This window comes from Pelodiscus sinensis, unplaced genomic scaffold, assembly GCF_049634645.1.
Source record: "Pelodiscus sinensis isolate JC-2024 unplaced genomic scaffold, ASM4963464v1 ctg89, whole genome shotgun sequence".
Taxonomy (NCBI): domain Eukaryota; kingdom Metazoa; phylum Chordata; order Testudines; family Trionychidae; genus Pelodiscus; species Pelodiscus sinensis.
Window position 1 is genome coordinate 83,032 of NW_027465862.1, and position 24,996 is coordinate 108,027.

General features: G+C 52.2%; 1 protein-coding gene across 1 annotated transcript in view; it reads right to left on the minus strand.

The window, feature by feature from the left end:
• The window catches only part of LOC102459190 (intraflagellar transport protein 172 homolog), a 112,651-nt gene that overhangs the window by 74,059 nt on the left and 13,596 nt on the right, over positions 1-24,996 (minus strand). The window contains 4 exon segments of the mRNA XM_075915731.1: positions 3,289-3,376; positions 3,829-3,908; positions 4,260-4,325; positions 18,947-18,986. Coding sequence (XP_075771846.1) covers positions 3,289-3,376; positions 3,829-3,908; positions 4,260-4,325; positions 18,947-18,986 — 274 coding nt within the window.

A 24,996-nucleotide genomic window follows, 5' to 3' on the forward strand; every position in this document is an offset into this window, starting at 1 on the left:
GCAGCAGACTGGCCAGTGCAGAACAGGTACAAAGCTCCCAGCGAGCCATCAGCTGCTTGTTTCAAAAGTAGGTTTCTAGGGCATTTCTAGGGCTGACTGCCTGAACTGGCGCACACAACCTGAAACCAGAGCTCCGAGAAGGAGGAGCTGCCCCATCAGCTCCATGAGAGTTAACTCGGAAGTCTACAGTGGATGCTGTAAATGCTGACACTGCTAACCAGGAGGCCCGCACAAGTTGACTTCACTTTGCTCAGGTAAACATTTCACTGCTGATCACTGCAGCAAAAACATCCAGATTGCAGGACACAGGGCTGGGTGCTACGGGGCACAAAGGGGAGCCTGGTTGCTCTTCTCCTGTTGCTGGGATCAGGAATTATTACCACCAAAACCAAACGTCACAGGAGTTCAAGTGCCCTACAACTTCTGTCACATGGACTGGTGGCCTACACTGTAGCCTTCTTGCGGAAAAGCTTATGCAAATGAAGCTTGGCGTGGAATATTGCCATGCTTTATTTGCATAATTAATGAGCAGCCATTTTGTGCAAGATGCTTTTGCGCAAAAAAGAGCTGTGTAGATGGCTCCTTTTTGCGCAAAAACCTCCTCTTGCGCAAGAGCCGTTCTTCCTGAAAACATGAGGAAGAACAGCTCTTGCACAAGAGGGTTTTTTTGCGCAAAAGCGTCATGCACAAAAATGGCTGCTCATTAATTATGCAAATGAAGCATGGCAATATTCCACGCCAAGCTTCATTTGCATAAGCTTTTCCGCAAGAAGGCTACAGTGTAGACGTACCCCAGATGTCAAACCCCACCATTATTTATAACTGTATTTTTCTAGAAACACAGGAACTGCCCGTCTGGATCAGACCCAGGCCTCATCTAGCGCAGGACAGGAGTAAGCACCATGCAACAGCAGATGGGGGACAATCGACCTTCCACATTGGCTCTTTCTTGGTACATCTATACTGCAGTTGGGAGTGTAATTTTCAGCATTAGCTTTAACTGGTCACCAATGGCTACGAAGGTGGTGGCATGGGCTAGATCAGAGCTACTCAACTTTGGAAGTCCCGGGGGCCACAATGATACTCACAGCACATGCCGAGGGCCGCAACTTAAATGTGGTTGCAAATATATGCAACTAGCTTCTTTCACACTGACAGGCATGAATACAAAGATTAAGGCACGCCTACACAACATGCAGGCCCCATTTAAGTCAGTTCTGGTGATATTAATAAAATGCAATATTTACCCATTTCCACCCCTATGCCAGCACTTTTAATGAGCAATGGCAGTCCAGGAATGTAACTACTAAAACACATATCAACAGAAGACCATTCTATTAACTCGCCATTGTGGAGCATGTTCCCGTGGACGCCATATTCAGAGGATCCCACCTGTGGGCCGCGTGTTGAGCCCTGCGTAAACCCAAACCACACCACGGGCTGCAAACAAATGGGCTGCGTGTTGAGTAGCCCTGGGCTAGACACTCAGGTATATACCCAAGGATTTGGACAGAATTGTAGTCATGCAGGTAGCCTAACCCCTCACACATTTATCTGTGGCTACACTGCTTAGCTACCTACTTAGCATGCTAGCTTGATCAGCATGAGCAAGCATATGGCTACCAGAGCCAAAAATTAGACCACAGGCTGCAGTGTAGTGGAAGAAAATTGGCGTAAAGTGTCGAATTTAAGCATGAATGACAGTTGAGAGGGCTCACAAAACAGATATTCATGGAGGGAGTGAACACAACAAAATCATCATGTGATCCCTCCCCGGTCATCCATTTCCAGAAAGAGGCGAGGGACACCTACCCATCCTGGCTTGTAGACATAGATGGACCTAACCTCCATGAATCTGTCTAGCTCTTTTTTGAACTCTGTTAAGTCCTTGTCTTCACAACCTGCTCTGTCTTTGAAAAGTGTCCATGCAGCTTGCAGGGATTTTACTTTTGACCCTGGACCTTTTAATTTCCGTTTAACTAACCTCCTCATTTTTGTGTAGTTCCCCTTTGTGAAATTAAATGCCACTGTGTTGGGCTGCTGAGGTGTTTTTCCCACCACAGGGATGATACATTTTATTACTTTATGGTCACTATTTCAAGTGGTCCAGTTACATTTACCTCTTGGTCCAGACCCTGCGCTCCACTAAAGACTAAATCAAGAATTGCCTCTCCGCTTGTGGTTTCCAGAACCAGCTGCTCCAAGAAGCAGTCATTTAAGGTATCAAGAAATTTTCTCTCTGCATCCCGTCCTGAGATGACGTGGACCCAGTCAATATGGGGATAGCTGAAATCTCCCACTATTATCGAGTTTTTTAATTTGATAGCCTCTCTAATCCCCCATTAGCATTTCATTGTCACAATCACTGTTCTGGTCAGGTGGTTGATAAGAATATAGCTGTAGGGATATATTATTATTGGAGCATGGAATTACTATCCATAGAGATTATGTGGAACATTTGGGCTCATTTAAGAGTTTTACTTCATTTTAGTCTACATTTTCTTTCACGTATAGTGCCACTCCCCTACCAGTAGGACCTGTTCATAGAATCATAGAATCCTAGGACTGGAAGGGACCTCGAGAGGTCATCGAGTCCAGTCCCCTGCCCTCATGGCAGGACCCTGTACTGTCTAGACCATCCCTGATAGACATTTATCTAACCTACTCTTAAATATCCCCAGAGATGGGGATTCTACAACCTCCCTGGGCAATTTATTCCAGTGTTTGACCACCCTGCCAGTTAGGAACTTTTTCCTAATGTCCAACCTAAACCTCCCTTGCTGCAGTTTAAGCCCATTGCTTCTTGTTCTAGCCTGAGGGGCCAAGGTGAACAAGTTTAGGCCTCAAGCTTTCCCGGGGAAACCCCAGGTGATCATTCAAAAGGACACTCTCCAGTTCAAACTTCTTGGTGTAACTATGGGGCAATGGAAAGAAGGCAATACACAACCCCACTGCTCTGACAACTTGAGTGTTGCTCTCTTGGGCAGCACGATGTACTCTGAGTCCCACTGAGCCTTAGGTGTCAGAGACACTGGAGAAATGTAAACTGAGTTGGGGTTGGTCCTGCTTTAGGCAGCAGGCTGGACTGGAGGACTCCTGAGGCTCTGCCAGCCCTGGGAGTCTATGAATCCCCTCCCCCCACAGACTCTGAAACGGTTACATCTAGACCCTCTTCCACAGTTTACTCAGTGCTCCATTAGCCATGCATTTGTGACAGCCATTGCTCCTGTTCTCCTCCACAGTCCCAGTGACTGAGGCGGAAGGGAGTGTACAAGAGCCATTCATTACCTGTGATTCACCAGAGCCTTCATCGTCAAAGAAGTAGCGCACAATGGTTCCATCTGCATGGCCAGACAGGACCCCCTTCCCCGACACGCTGTCGAGAGACACCAGGACAGGTCGTCACAGAGGCACAGCAGCACTTACGGTTCCAGTTGCCTCTCCAGCCCCAGCTGTGCTGATTCTCATGGGGCAGCAGCAGCCAATGGTAGGCTCCGCTTTCCCCTTAGTGATTATTTCTTGAGAGTGCCCACAATGTGCCCAATGGCACACAAATACCGAGGAGGCCTGGAGCCTGTCCTAGAGAGCTCTCAGCAGACAGACGGATGGGGGGAGCGGGACCGGTATAGTGACTGCGCGGGATGCAATGTTCCAATGTTACTGGTAAAACACAGAAGCCAGGGAGCCCAAGGGAGGGGAGTGCTGTGCTTGTTTAGCTTTCCAGCGGAGCCTATGAAGCTCACCATCAGCACTAAGGCGGCCTTCAGGCCAAGTGCTGGGTCAGGACACTGAGCTCGGCAGGGGAGCCTGTGGCAGCACCATACTCACTTGGAGGTTAATGAGACCACAAAAGAATCTGTCCCGTAAATGGTGGAGGACTTGTTGGTCTTTGTATTTGCTAACCGAACCTGAGGAAGAGAAGGACATGGGTCAGTGCAGTGCAGAAACAGATCGTCACCCCAGTGCAGCTGAAGATGGCTTTTAAGCAGAATGAAGGAGAGGTTCTCATCTGTGCTGGGCTGGCGCCTTCAGGTCAAGCAGCAAGATGAGAACTCACATGCACCTCGGTGGGCTCCAGTGGGCTCTGGGGGAGCAGTGGAAACTGGCATGGATGACCACGTCATTCTCACGCCATGCCGCTCAGCCTCCCGAGAGACTCACAGGGAGCAGGTGCAGGAGAGCAAGTCACCAGTGCGGTCCCGTCCCTGCTGAGCAGTGCCCGGAGCCTGTAACTTGGGGACAGCACTAGGCTTCTCTACCTTCCCCTCAGCGAGTCCGAAGACGATGATGTTCTCTGCCGGCCACAGCAAACAGGTGACTGCACTCTGCCGGGAAAGGCACAAAGAGGTTAGGGCTCTCAGCCAGGCACTCCACTCACCACAGGGCAGCCAAAGCAGACAGTAATGGGACTGCACCCAGAATCCCCACTGAGGAGCCTAGACTGGCTCATTTGTGACACTGTCTGCAGCACTGGGCGACACCCAGGTTCTAGCTGTGGCCCACATGCAGGGTTGCCAGATTTTACTGGTTTTGTCTGCACGGCTATTAGTAAAGCAACACACAAGTAAAGCAAGGGCACGTGCAGTGAGGTGCGTCTGACAGCACACAACACTGCCTGGGAGAGCCTTGGGCTCCCTCTGCACCCAGTCACAGTGCTGCTACAGTTCAGCGGCCCAGCCCGCAAATTCTAGGAGCAGGAGCAGTTAGCAAAACCAGCCTAGCCTGGAGACAGTCTTGGTTACAAGAATCTTGCGGCCCAGTGGGGTAAAGGAGGGCCACTCTTTCAGCCCACTCACTAGCCTAGGCTGCCCCACTGCTGTATGGAATACAGGTGACTCTGTTCTGGAGCTCAAGATTGCAAAGTTCCAGAGAGTCATACAAATCACGGCAGGTAAGGGATCAGTGCGGAAACAGTGATTTGCCTAGGATGATAACCTTGTTGATATGTATGTATCATCTTTGTGCCATGAATTATAAATAGATCTTGAACTTGTCCTGTGCGTCTGGGTGACACCCGCAGACAGACTGGCATCAGTAATCTCTATGGCTCATCAAGGCGAACAGATATATAGTGAATCCACTGAGAGACGGCTGGGGCTAAGTCACCGCATCAGCAGGGCATGAAGGGACATGCCTGTGGCCAAAGGGCTCCAAGAAGCACTCCATACCCATGTTCAACATCTTCATTAATGGCCTGGAGGAGGGGATGGATTGCACCCTCAGCAAGTCTGCACATGACACTAAGCTAGGGGGAGAGGTAGATACGCTGGAGGGCAGGGATAGGGTCCAGAGTGACCTGGACAGATTAGAGGCTTGGGCCAAAAGAAATCTGATGAGGTTCAACAAGGACAAGTGCAGAGTCCTGCCCTTGGGACGGAAGAATCCCAAGAATTGGTACAGGCTGGGGACAGAATAGCTAAGTAGCAGTTCTGCAGAAAAGGACCTGGGGATTGCAGTGGATGAGAACCTGGATATGAGTCAAATGTGTGCCCCTGTAGCCAAGAAGGCTAATGGCATATTGGGGTGCATTAGGAGGAGCATTGCCAGCAGATCCAGAGAGGTCATCATTCCCCTTTATTCGGCTTTGGTGAGGCCACATCTAGAATACTGTGTCCAGTTCTGGGCCCCCCACTATAGAAAGGATGTGCACACATTGGAGAGGGTCCAGCGGAGGGCGACCCAAATGATTAGGGGGCTGGAGCACATGACTTTTGAGGAGAGGCTGAGGGATTTGGTTTGTTTAGTCTGCAGAAAAGAAGAGTGAGGGGGGATTTGAGAGCAGCCTTCATCTTCCTGAAGGGAGGCTCCAAAGAGGATGGTGAGAGGCTGTTCTCAGTGGTGATGGATGGCAGAACAAGGAGCAATGGGCTCACATTACAGTGGGAGAGGTTTATGTTGGACAGTAGGAAAAACTCTTTCCCTAGGAGGGTGGGGAAGCACTGGGCTGGGTTCCCTAGGGCGATGGTGGAGTCTCCATCCCTAGAGGTGTTTAAGTCTCGGCTTGACAAAGCCCTGGCCGGGTTGATTGAGTTGGGATTGCACTTGACCTCCTGAGGTGTCTTCCAGCTCTAGGATTCTGAGTGTGAGTTTGGAACAAAGGAGAAGCCACGTAGCAAAGGCTTTATTTTCCATTTTGTCTTCAACCTTGCTTCTCACCTCTGGATAGGGACGCCTACTTCCTAATATCAGAAAACTGAACATCCTTGCCCCGCCCCCTTCCCTAAGACCCTGCCCCCTGCTCACTACATGCCCCATCCCCTCCCACACTCACTCTTCCCCATATTTGCTTAGTTGCTCATTCTCACTGGGCTGAGGATGGAGCTTGGGAGCTGAGGGCTGTAGGCTCCGTGTGGGGCTGGCAACAAGGGGTTTGGGATACAGGAAGGGGCTCTGGCCTGGCGTGTGGGATCAAGGGGTTTGGAGTGTGGTAGGGGGCTCCAGGCTGAGGCAGGGGACAGGTATATGGAAGGGTTTATGGGCTCTGAGCTGGGGTGGGACTAGAAATGAAGGGTTAGAGTGCAAGAGGGGGCTCCTGGTTGGGGCAGTAGGTTACAGTGTGGGGGGGCCAAGGGCTCAGGAGGGGGCTCCTGGTTGGGGCAGTAGGTTGCAGTGTGGGGGGGGGGCATGGGCTCAGGGTGCAGGAGGGGGCTCCTGGTTGGGGCAGTAGGTTACAGTGTGGGGGGGCCAAGGGCTCAGGAGGGGGCTCCTGGTTGGGGCAGTAGGTTGCAGTGGGGGGGGGGGGGGCATGGGTTCAGGGTGCAGGAGGGGGCTCCTGGCTGGGGTAGTGGGTTGCAGTGGGGGGGGGGGCATGGGCTCAGGGTGCAGGAGGGGGCTCCTGGCTGGGGTAGTGGGTTGCAGTGGGAGGGGGCATGGGCTCAGGGTGCAGGAGGGGGCTCCTGGCTGGGGAAGTGGGTTGCAGTGGGGGGGGGGGGCATGGGCTCTGGGTGCAGGAGGGGGCTCCTGGCTGGGGTAGTGGGTTGCAGTGGGAGGGGGCATGGGCTCAGGGTGCAGGAGGGGGCTCCTGGCTGGGGTAGTGGGTTGCAGTGGGGGAGGGGGGGCATGGGCTCTGGGTGCAGGAGGGGGCTCCTGGCTGGGGTAGTGGGTTGCAGTGGGGGAGGGGGGGCATGGGCTCAGGGTGCAGGAGGGGGTTCCTGGCTGGGGTAGTGGGTTGCAGTGGGAGGGGGGCATGGGCTCAGGGTGCAGGAGGGGGCTCCTGGCTGGGGAAGTGGGTTGCAGTGGGGGAGGGGGGCATGGGCTCTGGGTGCAGGAGGGGGCTCCTGGCTGGGGAAGTGGGTTGCAGTGGGAGGGGGCATGGGCTCAGGGTGCAGGAGGGGGCTCCTGGCTGGGGAAGTGGGTTGCAGCGTGGGGGAGGGGGGCATAGGCTCTGGGCTTACGGTGCAGGAGGGGGCTGCTGGTTGGGGCAGTAGGTTGCAGTGTGGGGGGGGGGCATGGGCTCAGGGTGCAGGAGGGGGCTCCTGGTTGGGGCAGTAGGTTACAGTGTGGGGGGGCCAAGGGCTCAGGAGGGGGCTCCTGGTTGGGGCAGTAGGTTGCAGTGTGGGGGGGGGCATGGGCTCAGGGTGCAGGAGGGGGCTCCTGGTTGGGGCAGTAGGTTACAGTGTGGGGGGGCCAAGGGCTCAGGAGGGGGCTCCTGGTTGGGGCAGTAGGTTGCAGTGTGGGGGGGGGGCATGGGTTCAGGGTGCAGGAGGGGGCTCCTGGCTGGGGAAGTGGGTTGCAGTGGGGGGGGGGGGGCATGGGCTCTGGGTGCAGGAGGGGGCTCCTGGCTGGGGTAGTGGGTTGCAGTGGGAGGGGGCATGGGCTCAGGGTGCAGGAGGGGGCTCCTGGCTGGGGAAGTGGGTTGCAGTGGGGGGGGGGGGGCATGGGCTCTGGGTGCAGGAGGGGGCTCCTGGCTGGGGTAGTGGGTTGCAGTGGGAGGGGGCATGGGCTCTGGGTGCAGGAGGGGGCTCCTGGCTGGGGAAGTGGGTTGCAGTGGGGGGGGGGGCGTGGGCTCAGGGTGCAGGAGGGGGCTCCTGGCTGGGGAAGTGGGTTGCAGTGGGGGGGGGGGCATGGGCTCTGGGTGCAGGAGGGGGCTCCTGGCTGGGGTAGTGGGTTGCAGTGGGAGGGGGCATGGGCTCAGGGTGCAGGAGGGGGCTCCTGGCTGGGGTAGTGGGTTGCAGTGGGGGAGGGGGGGCATGGGCTCTGGGTGCAGGAGGGGGCTCCTGGCTGGGGTAGTGGGTTGCAGTGGGGGAGGGGGGGCATGGGCTCAGGGTGCAGGAGGGGGTTCCTGGCTGGGGTAGTGGGTTGCAGTGGGAGGGGGGCATGGGCTCAGGGTGCAGGAGGGGGCTCCTGGCTGGGGAAGTGGGTTGCAGTGGGGGAGGGGGGCATGGGCTCTGGGTGCAGGAGGGGGCTCCTGGCTGGGGAAGTGGGTTGCAGTGGGGGAGGGGGGGCATGGGCTCTGGGTGCAGGAGGGGGCTCCTGGCTGGGGAAGTGGGTTGCAGTGGGGGAGGGGGGGCATGGGCTCTGGGTGCAGGAGGGGGCTCCTGGCTGGGGAAGTGGGTTGCAGTGGGGGAGGGGGGGCATGGGCTCTGGGTGCAGGAGGGGGCTCCTGGCTGGGGTAGTGGGTTGCACTGGGGGGGGGGGGGCATGGGCTCTGGGTGCAGGAGGGGGCTCCTGGCTGGGGAAGTGGGTTGCAGTGGGGGGGGCATGGGCTCTGGGTGCAGGAAGGGGCTCCTGGCTGGGGAAGTGGGTTGCAGTGGGGGAGGGGGGGCATGGGCTCAGGGTGCAGGAGGGGGCTCCTGGCTGGGGAAGTGGGTTGCAGTGGGAGGGGGCATGGGCTCTGGGTGCAGGAGGGGGCTCCTGGCTGGGGTAGTGGGTTGCAGTGGGGGGGGGGGGGCGTGGGCTCAGGGTGCAGGAGGGGGCTCCTGGCTGGGGTAGTGGGTTGCAGTGGGAGGGGGCATGGGCTCTGGGTGCAGGAGGGGGCTCCTGGCTGGGGTAGTGGGTTGCAGTGGGGGGGGGGGGCGTGGGCTCAGGGTGCAGGAGGGGGCTCCTGGCTGGGGTAGTGGGTTGCAGTGGGAGGGGGCATGGGCTCTGGGTGCAGGAGGGGGCTCCTGGCTGGGGTAGTGGGTTGCAGTGGGAGGGGGCATGGGCTCTGGGTGCAGGAGGGGGCTCCTGGCTGGGGTAGTGGGTTGCAGTGGGGGGGGGGCATGGGCTCTGGGTGCAGGAGGGGGTTCCTGGCTGGGGTAGTGGGTTGCAGTGGGAGGGGGCATGGGCTCTGGGTGCAGGAGGGGGCTCCTGGCTGGGGTAGTGGGTTGCAGTGGGGGGGGGGGCGTGGGCTCTGGGTGCAGGAGGGGGTTCCTGGCTGGGGTAGTGGGTTGCAGTGGGGGGGGGCATGGGCTCTGGGTGCAGGAGGGGGCTCCTGGCTGGGGAAGTGGGTTGCAGTGGGGGAGGGGGGGCATGGGCTCTGGGTGCAGGAGGGGGCTCCTGGCTGGGGCAGGGGGTTGCAGTGGGAGGGGGCATGGGCTCAGGGTGCAGGAGGGGGCTCCTGGCTGGGGTAGTGGGTTGCAGTGGGAGGGGGCATGGGCTCAGGGTGCAGGGGGGGGCTCCTGGCTGGGGAAGTGGGTTGCAGTGGGAGGGGGCTCCTGGCTGGGGCAGTGGGGGGGCATGGGCTCTGGGCTTAGGTCAAGGAGTTTGGAGGGTGGGAGGGGGCTCAGGACTGGGGCAGGAGTTGGGGTATGGGAGAGGGGGGTCATAAATAGGTGTCACATGCAGAGGCCCAGTCATAGGACACCGTGCACTGCCAGGGTTCCCAGCCAACAGGTGCTGCCTGAAGGTGGGGGCAGAGTGCGGCACCCCCGTGGTTGACCGTATGCCTAGGAGCTGGAGGGACGTGCTGGCAGCTTTCCAGAAGCATCATGTAGCTGAGCAGGGAGCCTATTTGTGCCACTCACCAGACTTAACGGGCCAGTCAGTGATGCTGAGCAAAGCTGCCAGGGTCTCTTCAACTGCGTGTTCCAGTCGAAAAGCGACCATCTGGGAACCTGTCTCTGGAGTCACTTCTCTACAATGGCAGCTTCGACCAAAGGCCTGACAGATCCACCTCCTCTGGAAGCGTTCCAGAGGGACGTTACAAGCCAGCAGTCACCAGTGCTGCTCGGAACCTGATATTGGAGTCTGAACTCTTGTGTACGTATCCGACTGCTTTGTCCATTTAACACTTTTCCCTTTCCTTCCTTTTATCTTACTATATCTTTTAGAAACGTGCGTCTCTCTGTGAGTCTGTCTGTTCAACAACTCCTCCTAAATGGCAAGAATTAGGCCCAAATTTGGGATGCAGCCTCCTCTTATTGTAACAAAGCAAATCCAGGGTTTGGTTGTGCCAGGATAATAGGATGTGCCTGGAATGCGACTGTTTTGTAGCAAATGGAAAGGGAGGGATGTGAACCCAGGGACAGTTATACTTATGCATGACCACGGGGGGTCAGTTATACTCATGAATGATCACAAGGGGGCAGCAAGAGCCCCAGTGAGCAATCACTGGCCGGCAGCATGGCCTGGTCCTGGGAGCAGCTGCCCACCGCCCCAAGGTGTGGATGGGGTGTGGAACTCCTCCCCCATTCTGGCCCAGAGGAGGAGGAGCCAGCACGCCCTCCCTAGCCCCAGGGAGATAGCAGCAGATGAGGTGCACAAGGTCTTTGTGCATTCCTTCTCACACATTATTTCCGCCTGGGGGAAAGAACTTATTTCGGGTGCCAATATATTAAACTACTAGAACAGTGCAAAGAAGGAGGGAGTGTACCCACCGCCAACAGCCGCTCCCCCTGCTCGTGTGGCCACTTTTGCTGGCGGCAGTGCTGGAGTTGAGGTGGTGGTAGGAGGAGGCGGAGCAGGAGGCTCCTCCCTCTCTTCTGCCTCCTCGGTAATGGCGGTCGGCTGGGGCTCTGCATTCCCACCCCACCGATGGGGATGCCAGATGCGCTTGGAGAGGGAGAGGGCACAAAGGAGGAGGGCCACGCTCCTTAGAGGGGGCATCCTCACTCTGGGGAGTGCAGGGGTGGGGTGAGGGCAAAGAGCAAAGGGATGTGGGTGTGGTGGGGTCACAGGACAAGAAGGTGTTGGCATGGGCTGTAGGGATGAGAGTCCATGTGTGCTGGGCACTGGGGGAACAAGGAGCTGGGTTGGGGCTAGGCAGAGGGTAATATTTTATTTGCATAATGAATATGCAAATAAATGTTACTGGTCCATCAAAAGTTTGTGAATGAGTTTGCTAGTCTGCAGCATAAAAAGGCTTATGAACCACTGTACTAGAAGATATACCCAGTGTTACCCAGGTGCTTCAGGGCAAAGTCTTGAGGATGTGGGGGGGCAAAGCAGGAGGCTGCAGGTGTGGGAGGGTGCACGAGTGAGGGCTGGGGGCCCAGGAGGGCCTTAGGACAGGGGTCCAATCTGACAGGGCCTTCTCTATCCTCCTAGTCTGCCCACCCTGGCTGGAAGGAAAGGGTTTGGGCTAGAGGGGCTACTTACCCGGTCAGGTGGCAGGCATGATGGCAACCCCAGGCCCAGCTGGCCACTCTCCTGGTGGTGCAGCTTTCCCCCAATGGCGACTCTGCAGTACAGCTCTCCCTTGTGCTCACTGAGAGCAGTGGTCACTACAGTATCGTGTCCCGTCTCTGTGCCCCTCCCATTCCATGTCATGGAAATCCGGTCCATTCCAGGAACTTCCTGGAACAACCAAACCCTGACCTTGCTTTAAGGTACGACAAAAGGAAGCAGGAGGAGCCATGCCAAGGGACTGCGTGTAACCATAAAGGTTAACCAATGAGCCAAGACTAACCAGTTAACCATTCAGACGTTACATTAGCACATCCCTAATACAGATTACATTTGGAGGCCCTAGCTCTTACCATGAACAGGAAAAGTTCATGAACAGACGGACTCGCAGACACACAGACAGACACACTCTAATACAAGAACATATGAACAGCCATACTGGGTCAGACCAAAGGTCCATCTAGCCCAGTAGCCTGTCTGCCGACAGTGGCCAGCACCAGGTGTCCCAGAGGGGGTGGACCGAAGACAATGATAAAGCACTTTGTCTCGTGCCATCCCTCTCCAGCCTCTGACAAACAAACAGAGGCCAGGGGACACCATTTCTATCCCCTGGCTAATAGCTTTTTATGTACCTAACCTCCACGAAATTATCTAGCTTCTCTTTAAACTCTATTATAGTCCTAGCCTTCACAGCTTCCTCTGGCAAGGAGTTCCACAGGTTGGCTATGCGCTGTGTGAAGAAGAACTTTCGCTTAATAGTCTGAAACTTGCTACCCATTAATTTCATTTGGTGTCCTCTAGTTCTTATATTATGGGAACTAATAAATAACTTTTCTTTATCGGCCCTCTCCACACCTCTCATGATTTTATAGACCTCTATCATATCCCCCCCTCAGTCTCCTCTTTTCTAAACTGATAAGTCCCAGTCGCTTTAACCTCTCCTCATATGGGACCCGTTCCAAACCCCTAATCATTTTAGTTGCCCTTTTCTGAACCCTTTCCAAGGTCAAAATATCTTTTTTGAGGTGAGAAGACCACATCTGTACGCAGTATTCAAGATGTGGGCATACCATAGTTTTATACAGGGGCAGTAAGATATTCTGTTTTATTTTCTATCCTTTTCTTAATAATTCCTAACATCCTATTTGCCTTTTTGACCGCCGCTGCACACTGTGTGGAAGTTTTCAGAAAACTATCCACGATAACTCCAAGATCTCTTTCCTGATTTGTCATAGCCAAATTAGCCCCCATCATAGTGTACGTATAGTTGGGGTTATTTTTTCCAACGTGCATTACTTTACACTTATCCACATTAAACTTCTTTTGCCATTTTGTTGCCCAATCACTCAGTTTGGTGAGATCTTTTTGAAGTTCTTCACAGTCTGCTTCTGTCTTGACTATCCTAAACAGTTTAGTATTATCCACAAACTTTACCACCTCACTACTTACCCCTTTCTCTAGATCATTTATGAATAAGTTGAAAAGGATTGTTCCCAGGACTGACCCTTGGGGGACACCACTAGTTACCCCTCTCCATTCTGAAAATTTACCATTTATTCCTACCCTTTGTTTCCTGTCTTTTAACCAGTTCTCAATCCAAGAAAGGACCTTCCCTCTTATCCCATGACAATGTAATTTACACAAGAGCCTTTGGTGAGGGACCTTGTCAAAGGCTTTCTGAAAATCTAAGCATACTAGATCACCCTTGTCCGCATGTTTGTTAACCCTTTCAAAGAACTCTAAGGGTATGTCTACACTACAGTGTTAAGTGGAGTTAACAATTCGAAATAGTTAATTCAAATTAAGCTAATTCAAATTAACGCATCTACACACAAAACCTATTTTGAAATTGCTATTTCAAAATAGCGCGTCCACACTGAGTGGACCCTGAACCAAAGTTAAGGCTTGCCGGAACCAGTGCCGGCAGGGCATCAGGTTAGGACTTAGTGTGTGGGGCTACTGCCTGAGGCTAACTGAGCTCCGTGCTTAAAGGAACCCTACGCCCTCCCCAGACAGACAGTTCTCCGGGTTTCCCGCTTGCTTGTCTACCTTGATGAGGGACAGCAAAGCAATCTTGTTTTGGAGTGCCCTGAGTGCCCGCACTCGGGACACCACAGCACTTAGCCACATGGAGCCAGAGCTGCCCCTGGGCATGCCGGTGCATCTCATGGGGTCATTGCTATCAGCCCGGCTGCACTTGCTGCAGGCTGCCATCCGGGGGGGTCCATTGGGACGCTGTCAGGATCCAGGAGGCCCTGCGGGAGAGCGTCCACCCCAGGAGCCCTCAGAGGCACCTCTGTCCTCCCCTCCAGGGGTTCATGCCCCATTCCTCCCTCACGTCCTTCCACTTACCCCTCTCTAGCCCCACTTCCTGATATTAAACAAAAGACACGTATGTTCAAAAATAGAAACTGGGTTTATTGAACAAAACTGGGGGAGGAGATGAACCTCTGGGGAGACTGGGAAAAGGAAGTGGGAGAGGGGAAAAGAGAGGGGGGAGGGGGAAACCTGGGAGGAGGGAGCTGGAAGGGGGAAGCAAGGGGAAGAAGCGTGAGGGAAAGCTCAGGGCCCAGGGTTGGGGGTCTCGCCGGACCAACTTGATTTTCATGCAAACCTGCTCCTGGGTTCGCATGTGGTCTTTGGTGGCCAGGCTGGCAGCTATCCTGCCATAGACGGACGCATTCCTCCGTTTAGTGTGGAGATCATGGACATTGGGGGCATACGCCCCAAACTTGTATAAGGTCCATGATCTCCACCCTGGACCAGGAAGGCGCCTGCCTTCTCCAGCCCGTCAGGCTCCTGGGAGGGCTGGCTGCCAGTAGCTTGCTGGCTCATGTTTTGGGGGCACTGGATCAGGGGCCCCGGTGGCCACTGCTGGCTCTGGGCTGGCAGGCTTGGCGCTGGCACAGGCACTGTGGCCAGGGTCTACCCCTTTAATGGCTCCGGGGCTGGGGGAGAGGAGAGTAAGTTTTCCTGGTTGTGCCCAGAGTGGCCGCCAGGGCTCCCTGGGAAGGGCAGGGGGGCCCCCTATTCTGAATTAAGCATCTACACAGCACTTAATTCGAAATAGCTATTTTGAATTTGGCGTTACTTCTCGTAGAATGAGGTTTACCAAATTCGAATTAAGCGCTCCGCTATTTTGAATTAATGTCAAAATAGCAGTTTGCCTGTATAAACGCTATTAAAGTTAATTGGAAATAACAGTCGTTATTTCAAATTCACTTTACAGTGTAGACATACCCCAACAGATAAGACACGATTTCCCTTTACAGAAACCATGTTGACTTTTGTCCAACAAATTATGTCCAACAAATGACTCCAAGATCTTTCTCTTGAGTAGTTGTAGCTAAATTAGTCCCCATTATATTGTGTGTATAGTTCATCCATGTGTCTGACATTTTTATTCTTTATTATAGTTTCAACTAATTTGCTCGGTACTGACATTAGACTTACAGGTTTGGGAATCTGTCCAATATCCCCAGCTGAAGCAAATTATTACCTTTTAAGTTTCTGACTAGCTGCTCTTCAAACTCCTTTTTGGCTTTTATTATGCTAGCCAATTAGCCCATCATAAGACGGGATTTTCAGGTCTCTCTCCCCCTTCTTCACCCCCCCTCCTCTCTCGCTCAGCTCTCCTCCATCTCCTGCCTCTCTCTCTCTTTCTCTTCTCCTCCCCCTCCTGTCTCTCACTCGGGGGAGTGCAGAGCCCATTTGGGCCCCACCTTCCCTGTGCTGCATGGGGAGCGCGGAGCCCAAACAGTCGCTTGTGCCACTTGCTCCCACGTGGCAGCCCAGTTGAGCGGCGCAGAAGTCAGCCGAGCGCCACTGTGGGAAATGAAAGGGGGTGGGGCAGTGACATTCACGGCCAGGGGGCGGAGCCTAGAGCTGCTGTCATGCTGCACGTCACTTCCCCGCCCCCTCCTTCGCCTCCCGCTGTGGCGCTCAGCTGACTTCTGCACCACTCAGCCAGGCCGCCGCGGGGGAGCAAGTGGAGCAAACGGCCGTTTGGGCTCCCTCACAGTGGCCCAGCTGAGTGGCGCAAAAGTCAGCTGAGCGCCACAACGGGAGGCGAAGGGTGGTGCAAAGGGGGGTGGGGTGGTGACGTACATGGCCAGGCCACGCCCCCTGGCTGTGTACATCACCGCCCCGCCCCCCCCTTCCTCTCCCTCCATGGTGCTCAGCTAACTTCTGTGCCGCTCAGCCGGGCCGCCGCACAGGAGCAAGCGGCGCAAGCGGCCATTTGGGCCCCATGCACCCTGCGCAGCAGCCCAGCTGAGCGGCGCAAAAGTCAGCCGAGCGCCACAGCGGGAGGCAACAGCGCCACCGAGAGGGGACAGCCAGCATTTCACAGTTACAGAGTCACAGACACTGGGCTACTATAGATATGATTTTTACACTTAATTTGAAAAAGTTCATGCTCCTATTTTCCTCACAGGATTTGACTTCCACTTTTTAAAGCATCTCTTTTTATCTCTCGCTGCTTCTTTTACTTCGTTGTTAAGCAATGGTGGCACTTTTTTGGTTCTCTTATTGCATTTTTTTAAATTTGGGGTATACATTTAATTGAAGAGGACATCAGTACAAGAATACAAAAGGCGCAACAAGCCTTTGCCATACTATGACCAATCTGGGGTGCAAGAGCCATTTCAACAAGAACCAAACTATGTATTTTCACTTCCAATGTGAAATAAGTGCTGCTGTATGGCTCGGAGGCGTGGCGCGTTGTCCAGAGCAACACTCAGAGAATTCAGAGGTTTGTCAATAAATGCCTTAGACACATTCTCCAGCTAAAGTGGTACGACAGAATGCCAAATGAAACCTTGTGGACCAAAACAAATCAGAAACCAATGGAAGTTCAAATTAAGAAGAGAAAATGGCGAAGGGCAGGCCACATCCTGCGTAAGGACCGTGAGGAATGTATCATGAGACAAGTGTTAGAATGGAATCCAAAAGGAAAAAGGAAAAGGGGACGTCCCAAACAAACACGGTGACGAAGCTTCCTGGACAAAGTAAAAGCAGCTGGCTTAACGTGGGATCATGTCAAGACTATCGCTAAGGATCGCAAGAAATGCAGAATGACTATGGAGGCCTTATGCTCCATTAGGAGCCCAAAGGACTAATAGATTAATAGATTTAACTTGGGCCTCTATTATCGTGTTTTTGAAAAGTGTCCATGCAGCTTGCAGGGATTTTACTTTTGTCCCTGTACCTTTTAATTTCTATTTAATCTCATTTAAATAGAAATTAGACACTTTATGAAATTAAATGCCACAGTGTAGGGCTGTTGAGGTGTTTTTCCCACCACAAGGATTATATTTATGGTCACTATTTGCAAGTGGTCCAGTTATATTTATCTCTTGGACCAGATTCTGTGCCCCACTTATGACTAAATCAAGAATTGCCTCTCCGCTTGTGGTTTCCAGAACCAGCTGCTCCAAGAAGCAGTCATTAAAGGTATCAAGAAATTTTATCTCTGCATCCCGCCCTGAGGTGACGTATACCCAGTCAATATGGGGTAAATATTGAAATTCCCTACTACAGGGGTGGCCGAGTCATAACAGATGAAGAGCCAAAAAGGGAAAAAAGTTGTTGACCCTCCCCCCCAAAAAAAGGGGAGGAGGTGAGGGCCTAGCCAGTGCCCTTTAAAAAGTGGAGCAGGCATTGCCCTTTTAAGGCAGCCATTTTGAAATCTGCACAGGACGCCATGACTCGGGCTCTGTCAGACAGAAACATGCTGACCCTTTCAGAGCCTCGAGCTGCGGGTGCGGGAGCCGCAATTTTTTATTTGAAGAGCTGCATGCAGCTTGCAAGCCACAGGTTGACCGCCTATGCCCTACTATTATTGAGTTTTTTATTTTGATAGCCTCTCTAATCTCCCTCAGCATTTCATAGTCACTATCGCTGACCTGATCAGGTGGTCGATAATAGAGCCCTACAGCTATATTATATTTTAAGAGTTTGTTTGGGTAATTTGCTTGTGCAAAATAAAGTCATACTCTGCAATTACCTACAGACACTAAATTTTTCACAAACAATCTTGCCTCTTAAATTAGCTGAATGCACTATTTTACAGAGGAATATGCTGGGTGAAAGGTTTAAATCACTGTTTCTCAAATGACAAACCACAGCCAATGGGAGATGTGAGGCTCCATGGCTGCAGAGCCAGTAAAGAAACAAACCAGAGCAGCTCTGCCCTTCACTCTCAGCTCCCAACACAACACACACGGGGGGGGGGGGGGGGGGGGCAGTTGCTACTTCTTTTACTGCTTGCAAAGTGGGTTATTTTTGGTTTGTGACTGGTCTGTGCATTTTGAAATTTTCATTTCTCTCTTACTCATAAATTTAATTCTCTGCAGAGTGAGTTCTAAATGCCTAACCTGGCGTGGCTGGAGTCATTATCCCTGTGGTAATTGCTGCTCCTGGAAGTGGCTGGCATGTCCTTGCAGCCCCTGAGAAAGGCAGAGCAGGGAGTCTCCACATGCTGTTCTTGCCTGGAGACACCACTCCTGCGGTCAGCAGTGGGGAACAGTGAACCAGTAGAAGCTGTGGGCTCAGTGCCTGTAGTTGAAGGGCAGCACATGGCACCATGGAGCCATTGCTGCACATGCCAGCTGCTTTCAGGAGTGGTGCAGGGCCAGGGCTGGAGTAAGCCTGCCTTAACCCCACTGCTCCACCACCTGGAAGCCATCTCAGTTAAATGGCACCCAGCCAGAGCCTGCTTCCTGAACCCCTGTGCCAGCCCTCCGACATCCAACCTCCTGCCCCAGACATGAGTCCCCCTGCACCCAAACTCCTTCCCAGAGCTTGCACCCTGAAACACATACTAGACCCCAATCCCCCTCCCTGGGCTAAGCCCTGAGCCCCTCCCACACTCCAAAGCCCTTCGTCCAAGACCAGAGCCTCCACCCCAACTCCCTACCCCAGCCTGGTAAAAGTGAGTGAGGATGGGAGAGGAAGGGGAATGGGGTGAGCAGAGTGAGGCCTCAGAGAAGTAGTGGAGCAGGGGCAGGGTCTCAAAGAAGGGACGGGAAGGAAGAAGGACAAGGATATTTGGGATTGAGGTAGATCTTACATTAAAAAAGTGATCTTGTGGTTAAAAAGCTGGAGACCACTGGATTACAGGAACACAGCGGTCTCTTCAGGCCTTAAAATCTATGAATCAATAGTTTAGTCTCATAGGAAGTGAGCAGAGCCCCCAGAGCCAGGACCTTAAACACAAAGGTATTTATGTGCATATGGATGCAGATAGGTGCCTATGGTGGTTTTGGAAGTCCCTCTGGGTACTTATCTGCAGCCTTCGACAATCTGGCTCACAGTGCCTGAGAGCTAAAGGAAAGATCTTTAGTAGGCCTTGCCCTTATGTAGCAGCATTAAAGAAGCTGAAAGAGGGGCTGGGGCTTACCGTCTGAATGAACTTGTTGCAGATCACCTTCTTATCACCCCTGCAGCAAGAGAAATACAAAATATAATTACACCTGGGGTTGGTAATACTTCCTGTTAGTAATGTTGGCTGATACTTCCCACTTCCATTATAATACCCTTAAATGAGTTCGGCTGAAATTTTTCCCGTTGGGTGTCTGATTTCAGCCAGCACAGGTTAGCTGTTTCCAAGAGCGAGGCTAGGGAAAAGTATACTGCTTTGGTTCTATTAAATTCTGGCGACCTTTTCTCTGAACAGCTCCATATGGGATTTTGAACCCCATCTTCCCTCTGCTCCAGCCTTGCTCCCCACAGCCCCATGATGCCCCCAGCCTGATCCCCTGTATCACCCCACCCCCTAGTGCAACCCCTGCCCCCACATCCCTGTGCCCCCAGCATGCACACTGGAAGGGAAGCAGCACTGATACTCGCAGCCCACCATGAGCAGTGCTGGGGCAAGGAGAAGAATCACTTTGCTGCCTGGCCCAGCCCTTGCTGGGGCCCGCCCCTCACCTGCAGGCTGCTGTTCATGATTGGATCCAGCCTAGCCAGGCACAGCGGGGCACTAGGGAAGGGGCTCTTTGCCTCTACCCCCCCCCCCACACACACACACCCCGCAGGGAGCAGCGTGGCACAGCCTGGGCCCCAGCACCCCATGGAGGCAGCAGCAACTTGTGACTGGTCTCTGTGACGGGGCAGAACCGCCCCGCCACTCGCTAGCGGTAGCTGGGGCCGCCGGAGAGAGGGGCGCGGACGCCCCAGCGCCGGAGGACGGGAGGAACGGGGACGGGGAGGCCGTGACGCATCATCACGGCGTGCCCGAGAGCGCGGCGGGTGACATCGCGGGCGCGACAACGGAGGGGGAGGGGGGAACCCGGAAGTGCGGGGGAGCAGAAAGGGGCCGGGGCGAGAGTGACAAGGGGGGAAGCAAGGAGGAGGAGAGGCGGGCCACGGGCAGAGGAGCGGTCCCGGACGGGAAGGCGGAGGACGGAGCGACCGGGTAAGCGGAGCAGCGGCCGGCGGAGTGGAGTAGGACCCAGGGCGGGTCGTGTATCCCGGGAGCAGGTGCGTTTGGGGTGCTAGCCCCGCTGCTACCACCGAGAGGTACGCTCTCGGTGTTAGGGCCCTGGGTCGGGGTCCGGAGTGAGGGCGGGCCCGGACCCCCCACTCGGCCGAGGAGGTACAAAAGCGAGCGGTGCATTCTGCACAACTGGATTACTAATAGACCGGGGGTGGCGGACTGTGCTGCGCCCCGCGACAGTCTCCCAGCTCCGGATCTGCAGAGCACTACCAGCCGTGCCCCACCCTGGAGCAGGGTGCAGAGACTGTAGCGGGGTGGGGGAGATGTTAACACCTTAGCTGCTGGGAGCTGCATGCCCAGGCTGGGCAGCGTCAGCCCCAGGGACGAGGAGCCCAGTGCGGTGTCATGCTGCCTGCTCCACTTGTCGGGCCGCCCCAGTCCCTCTGCACCTGCGCGTCCCCTGCCCTCCTCCACCGCTTGCCCTTCCAGAAGGAAGCTGTAGCTGATTCTCCAGTCTGCAGCTGCGTGGCGACCTCAAGGCTGCTGGGGGCTGAACTCCCACCGCACGTGCGACTCAAAATCGGCTTGCGCACCACTTAAGGAACAAGAGCCGTAGTTTGCCGACATCTGAACTAGATCATCAGAATGGCCCCTTTCTGTTTGAAAATCTAATTCTATCTTTCTCTGCTATATAAAAAGCCATCTAGTATCAGAAATCTCTTCCCATGTGGGTACTCACAAACAGCTGTCCCCCGTGAGACATCTTAACTGTCTCTTGGATAAACAAACTATATTTAGCATCACTACAGGGAAGATTTTCCAGTCCTCAAATCCTTCCTAAAACTCTTTTTGAAGTCTTTCCAATTTGACAACAAACTTTTGGCAGTGTGGACAACAGACCCAGACCCAGAATCAGAATATAAGAATGGCCATACTGTGTCAGACCAAAGGTTCATCTAGCCCAGTGTCCTGTCTGCTGACAGTGGCCAATACGAGATGCCCCAGAGGGAGGGATCACAACAGGTAATCCTCAGGTGATCTCTCTCCTGTCATCCATTTCCAGACAAACAGAGGCCAGGGACACTGTTCCTACTCATCCTGGCCAATAGCCATTGATGGACTTAACCTCCATGAATCTATCTAGCTCTTTTTTGAACCCTTTAAAGTCCTGGTCTTCACCACCTCCTCTGGAAAGGAGTTCCACGGATTGACTATGCACTGCATAAAGAAAAACTTCCTTTGGTTTGTTTTAAACCTGTTACCTATTTTTATTTGAAGACCCCCAGTTCTTATATTGTGGGAATAAGTAAATAGCTGTTCCTTATTCTCTTTATCCACACCAGTCAGGATTTTAGCGACCTAAAATGAAAAGTCCAACTCTTTTTAATCTCTCTTCATATGGGATGCATTCCAATCCCCTAGTCATTTTTGTTGCCCTTTTCTGAATATTTTGCATTGCCAATCTATCTTTTTTGAGATGAGATGACCACATCTGTAGGCAGAATTCAAGATGTGGGCATGCCATGGTTTAATACTGAGGCAATAAGATATTCTCTGTCTTAATCTATTTCCCTTTTTAAATGATTCCTAACATTCTATTTGCTTTTTGACTGCCACTTCACACTGAGTGGATGTTTTCAGAGAACTGTACAAAATGACTCCAAGATCTCTCTCGAGTAGTTGTAGCTAAATTAGTCCCCATCATATCTTTTCCATGTCTATTACTTCACGTTTATCAACATTAAATTTCATTTGCCATTTGGTTGTCCAATCATGTAGTTTGGTGAGATCTTTTTGAAGCTCCTCACTGCTCCTTGAGCAGTTTAGTATCATCTACAAGTTTTGCGACCTCACTGTTTATCCGTTTTTTCCAGATCATTTATAAATAAGTTGAATAGGATTGACCCCAGGACAAGCCTTTGGGAGACCCCACTAGTTAACGCTTTTCACTTGGAAAACTTACCATTTATTCCTACTCTTTGTTTCCTGTCTTAACCAGTTATCAATCCATGAAAGGACCTTTCCTCTTATCCCAGGACAACTTACTTTACTTAAGAGCCTTTGATGAGGGACAAATTATGTTCTAGGGATGTTAAATTGCGAGCAACTGACTAAGTGAATAGTCGATGCATTTTGCATCAACTATGCCACTAACGGCTAGGACGTCTCTGCCTTTGAAGCGCAGAAACAGCTCTAGAGCTGCTACACTTTAAAGGACCCCACTAACCCCAGACTCCAGGTGGCAAAGCCGCTTTGAAACAAGTAGATTACACCCCGGAAGAGCTGGCGCAGAGTGATCTGCGTAGAGCGCAGAACCGCACGGCTGGCGAGCGGGATTCGCCGGCCGCTCGACAAGCCCTGCACATGACACTAAGGTAGGGTGAAGAGGTAGACATGTTGGAGGGCAGGGATAAGGTCCCGAGTGACCTAGACAAATTTAGAGGATTTGGCCAAAAGAAATCCAATGAGGTTCAACAAGGACAAGTGAAGAGTCCTGCACTTGGGATGGAAGAATCCCAAGCATTGTTACAGGCTGAGGACCGACTGGCTAAGTAGCAGTTTGGCAGAAAAGGACCTGGGGATTACAGTGTGAGGAAACCATTTCACAACCATTTAGCTAGAAGCCATTCTGTATAACAAAAGCCATTTCAGTTTCTTGTGTCTGCACGTATACTAGAGGGAGTGAACTGACCTTCAGCGATGTAAGAAAAGGCCAGAAGGATGGGCTGTTGGAATGTGTTAATGAACTATTTTAAGCTGAAGCCCTTATTCCCTAAAACCTGTTTCTTTCCTTGCTGATAATAATTCCTCTTTGAAGTTCGCTATGATTTCTTGCCCTGACGTCAGACTTGTTTGGTTAAGGATATAAAATACTAGGATTGATTGTGCTGAACAGCCTTACCGGACCCGGCTCTGCTGGGGTCACGTTTGGCTCACTTTGCCTTATTAGAACATAAGAACGGCCGTACTGGCTCAGACCAAAGGTCCATCTAGCCCAGTATCCTGTCTACCGACAGTGGCCAGCACCAGGTGCCCCAGAGAGGGTGGACCGAAGACAATTATCAAGCGATTGGTCTCCTGCCATCCCTCTCCAGCCTCTGACAAACAGAGGCCAAGGACACCATTTTATCCCCTGGCTAATAGCCTTTTATGGACCTAACCTCCATGAATTTATCTAGCTTCTCTTTAAACTCTATTATAGTCCTAGCCTTCACAGCCTCCTCTGGCAACGAGTTCCACAGGTTGACTAAACGCTGTGTGAAGAAGAACTTTCTTTTATTAGTTTTAAACCTGCTACCCATTAATTTCATTTGGTGACCTCTAGTTCTTCTATTTAGGGAACTAAAAAATAACTTTTCTTTATCGGCCCTCTCCACACCACTCATGATTTTATAGACCTCTATCATATCCCCCCTCAGTCTCCTCTTTTCTAAACTGAAAAGTCCCAGTCGCTTTAACCTCTCCTCATATGGGACCCTTTCCAAACCCCTAATCATTTTAGTTGCCCTTTTCTGAACCCTTTCCAAGGCCAAAATATCTTTTTTGAGGTGAGGAGACCACATCTGTACACAGTATTCAAGATGTGGGCGTACCATAGTTTTATACAGGAGCAGTAAGATATTCTGGGTCTTATTTTCTATCCCTTTCCTAATAATTCCTAGCATCCTATTTGCCTTTTTGACCGCCGCTACACACTGCGTGGAAGTTTTCAGAGAACTGTCCACGATAACTCCAAGATCCCTTTCCTGATTTGTCGTAGCCAAATTAGCCCCCATCACACTGTACGTATAGTTGGGGTTATTTTTCCCAATGTGCATTACTTTACACTTATCCACATTAAATTTCATTTGCCATTTTGCTGCCCAATCACTGAGTTTGGTGAGATCATCTTGGAATCCCTCACAGTCTGCTTCTGTCTTGACTATCCTAAACAGTTTTGTATCATCTGCAAACTTTACTACCTCACTGCTTACCCCTTTCTCCAGATCATTTATGAATAAGTTGAAAAGGATTGGTCCCAGGACTGACCCTTGAGGGACACCACTAGTTACCCCTCTCCAATCTGAAAATTTACCATTTATTCCTACCCTTTGTTTCCTGTCTTTTAACCAGTTCTCAATCCAAGAAAGGACCTTCCCTCTTATCCCATGGCTATGTAATTTACACAAGAGCCTTTGGTGCGGGACCTTGTCAAAGGCTTTCTGAAAATCCAAGTATACTATATCTACTGGATCCCTTATCCGCATGCTTGTTAACCCCTTCAAAGAACTCTAACAGATTAGTAAGACAGGATTCCCCTTTACAGAAACCATGTTGACTTTTGTCCAACAAATTATGTTCTTCTACATGCTTCACAATTTTATTCTTTTCTATTGTTTCGACTAATTTGCCCGGTACTGAAGTTACTTAACGGTCTGTAATTGCCAGGATCGCCTCTAGAGCCCTTTTTGAATATTGGTGTCACGTTGGCTACCTTCCAGTCATTAGGTACGGAAGCCGATTTAAAGGATAGGTTACAAACTACAGATAATAGCTCAGCAATTTCCCATTTGAGTTCTTTTAGAACCCTTGGATGAATGCCATCTGGTCCCGGAGATTTGTTAACATTAAGTTTTTCTATTTGTTCCAAAACCTCCTCTAATGACACTTCAATCCGGGACAGTTCCTCAGATTCACCACCCACAAAGGACAGTGCAGATTTGGGAATCTCCCCAACGTCCTCAGCCGTGAAGATTGAAGCAAAGAAATCATTTAGTTTCTCTGCAATGGCTTTATCGGCCTTGATTGCTCCTTTTATAGCTTGATCATCTAGGGGACGCACAGGTTTTTTAGCAGGCTTCCTGCTTATAATGTACTTAAAAAACATTTTGTTATTTCTTTTTGAGTTTTTGGCTAGCTGTTCCTCAAAATCTTTTTTTACTTTTCTTATTACATTTTTACACTTGATTTGACAGTGTTTATGTTCCTTTCTATTTATCTCACTAGGATTGGACTTCCACTTCTTAAAAGAT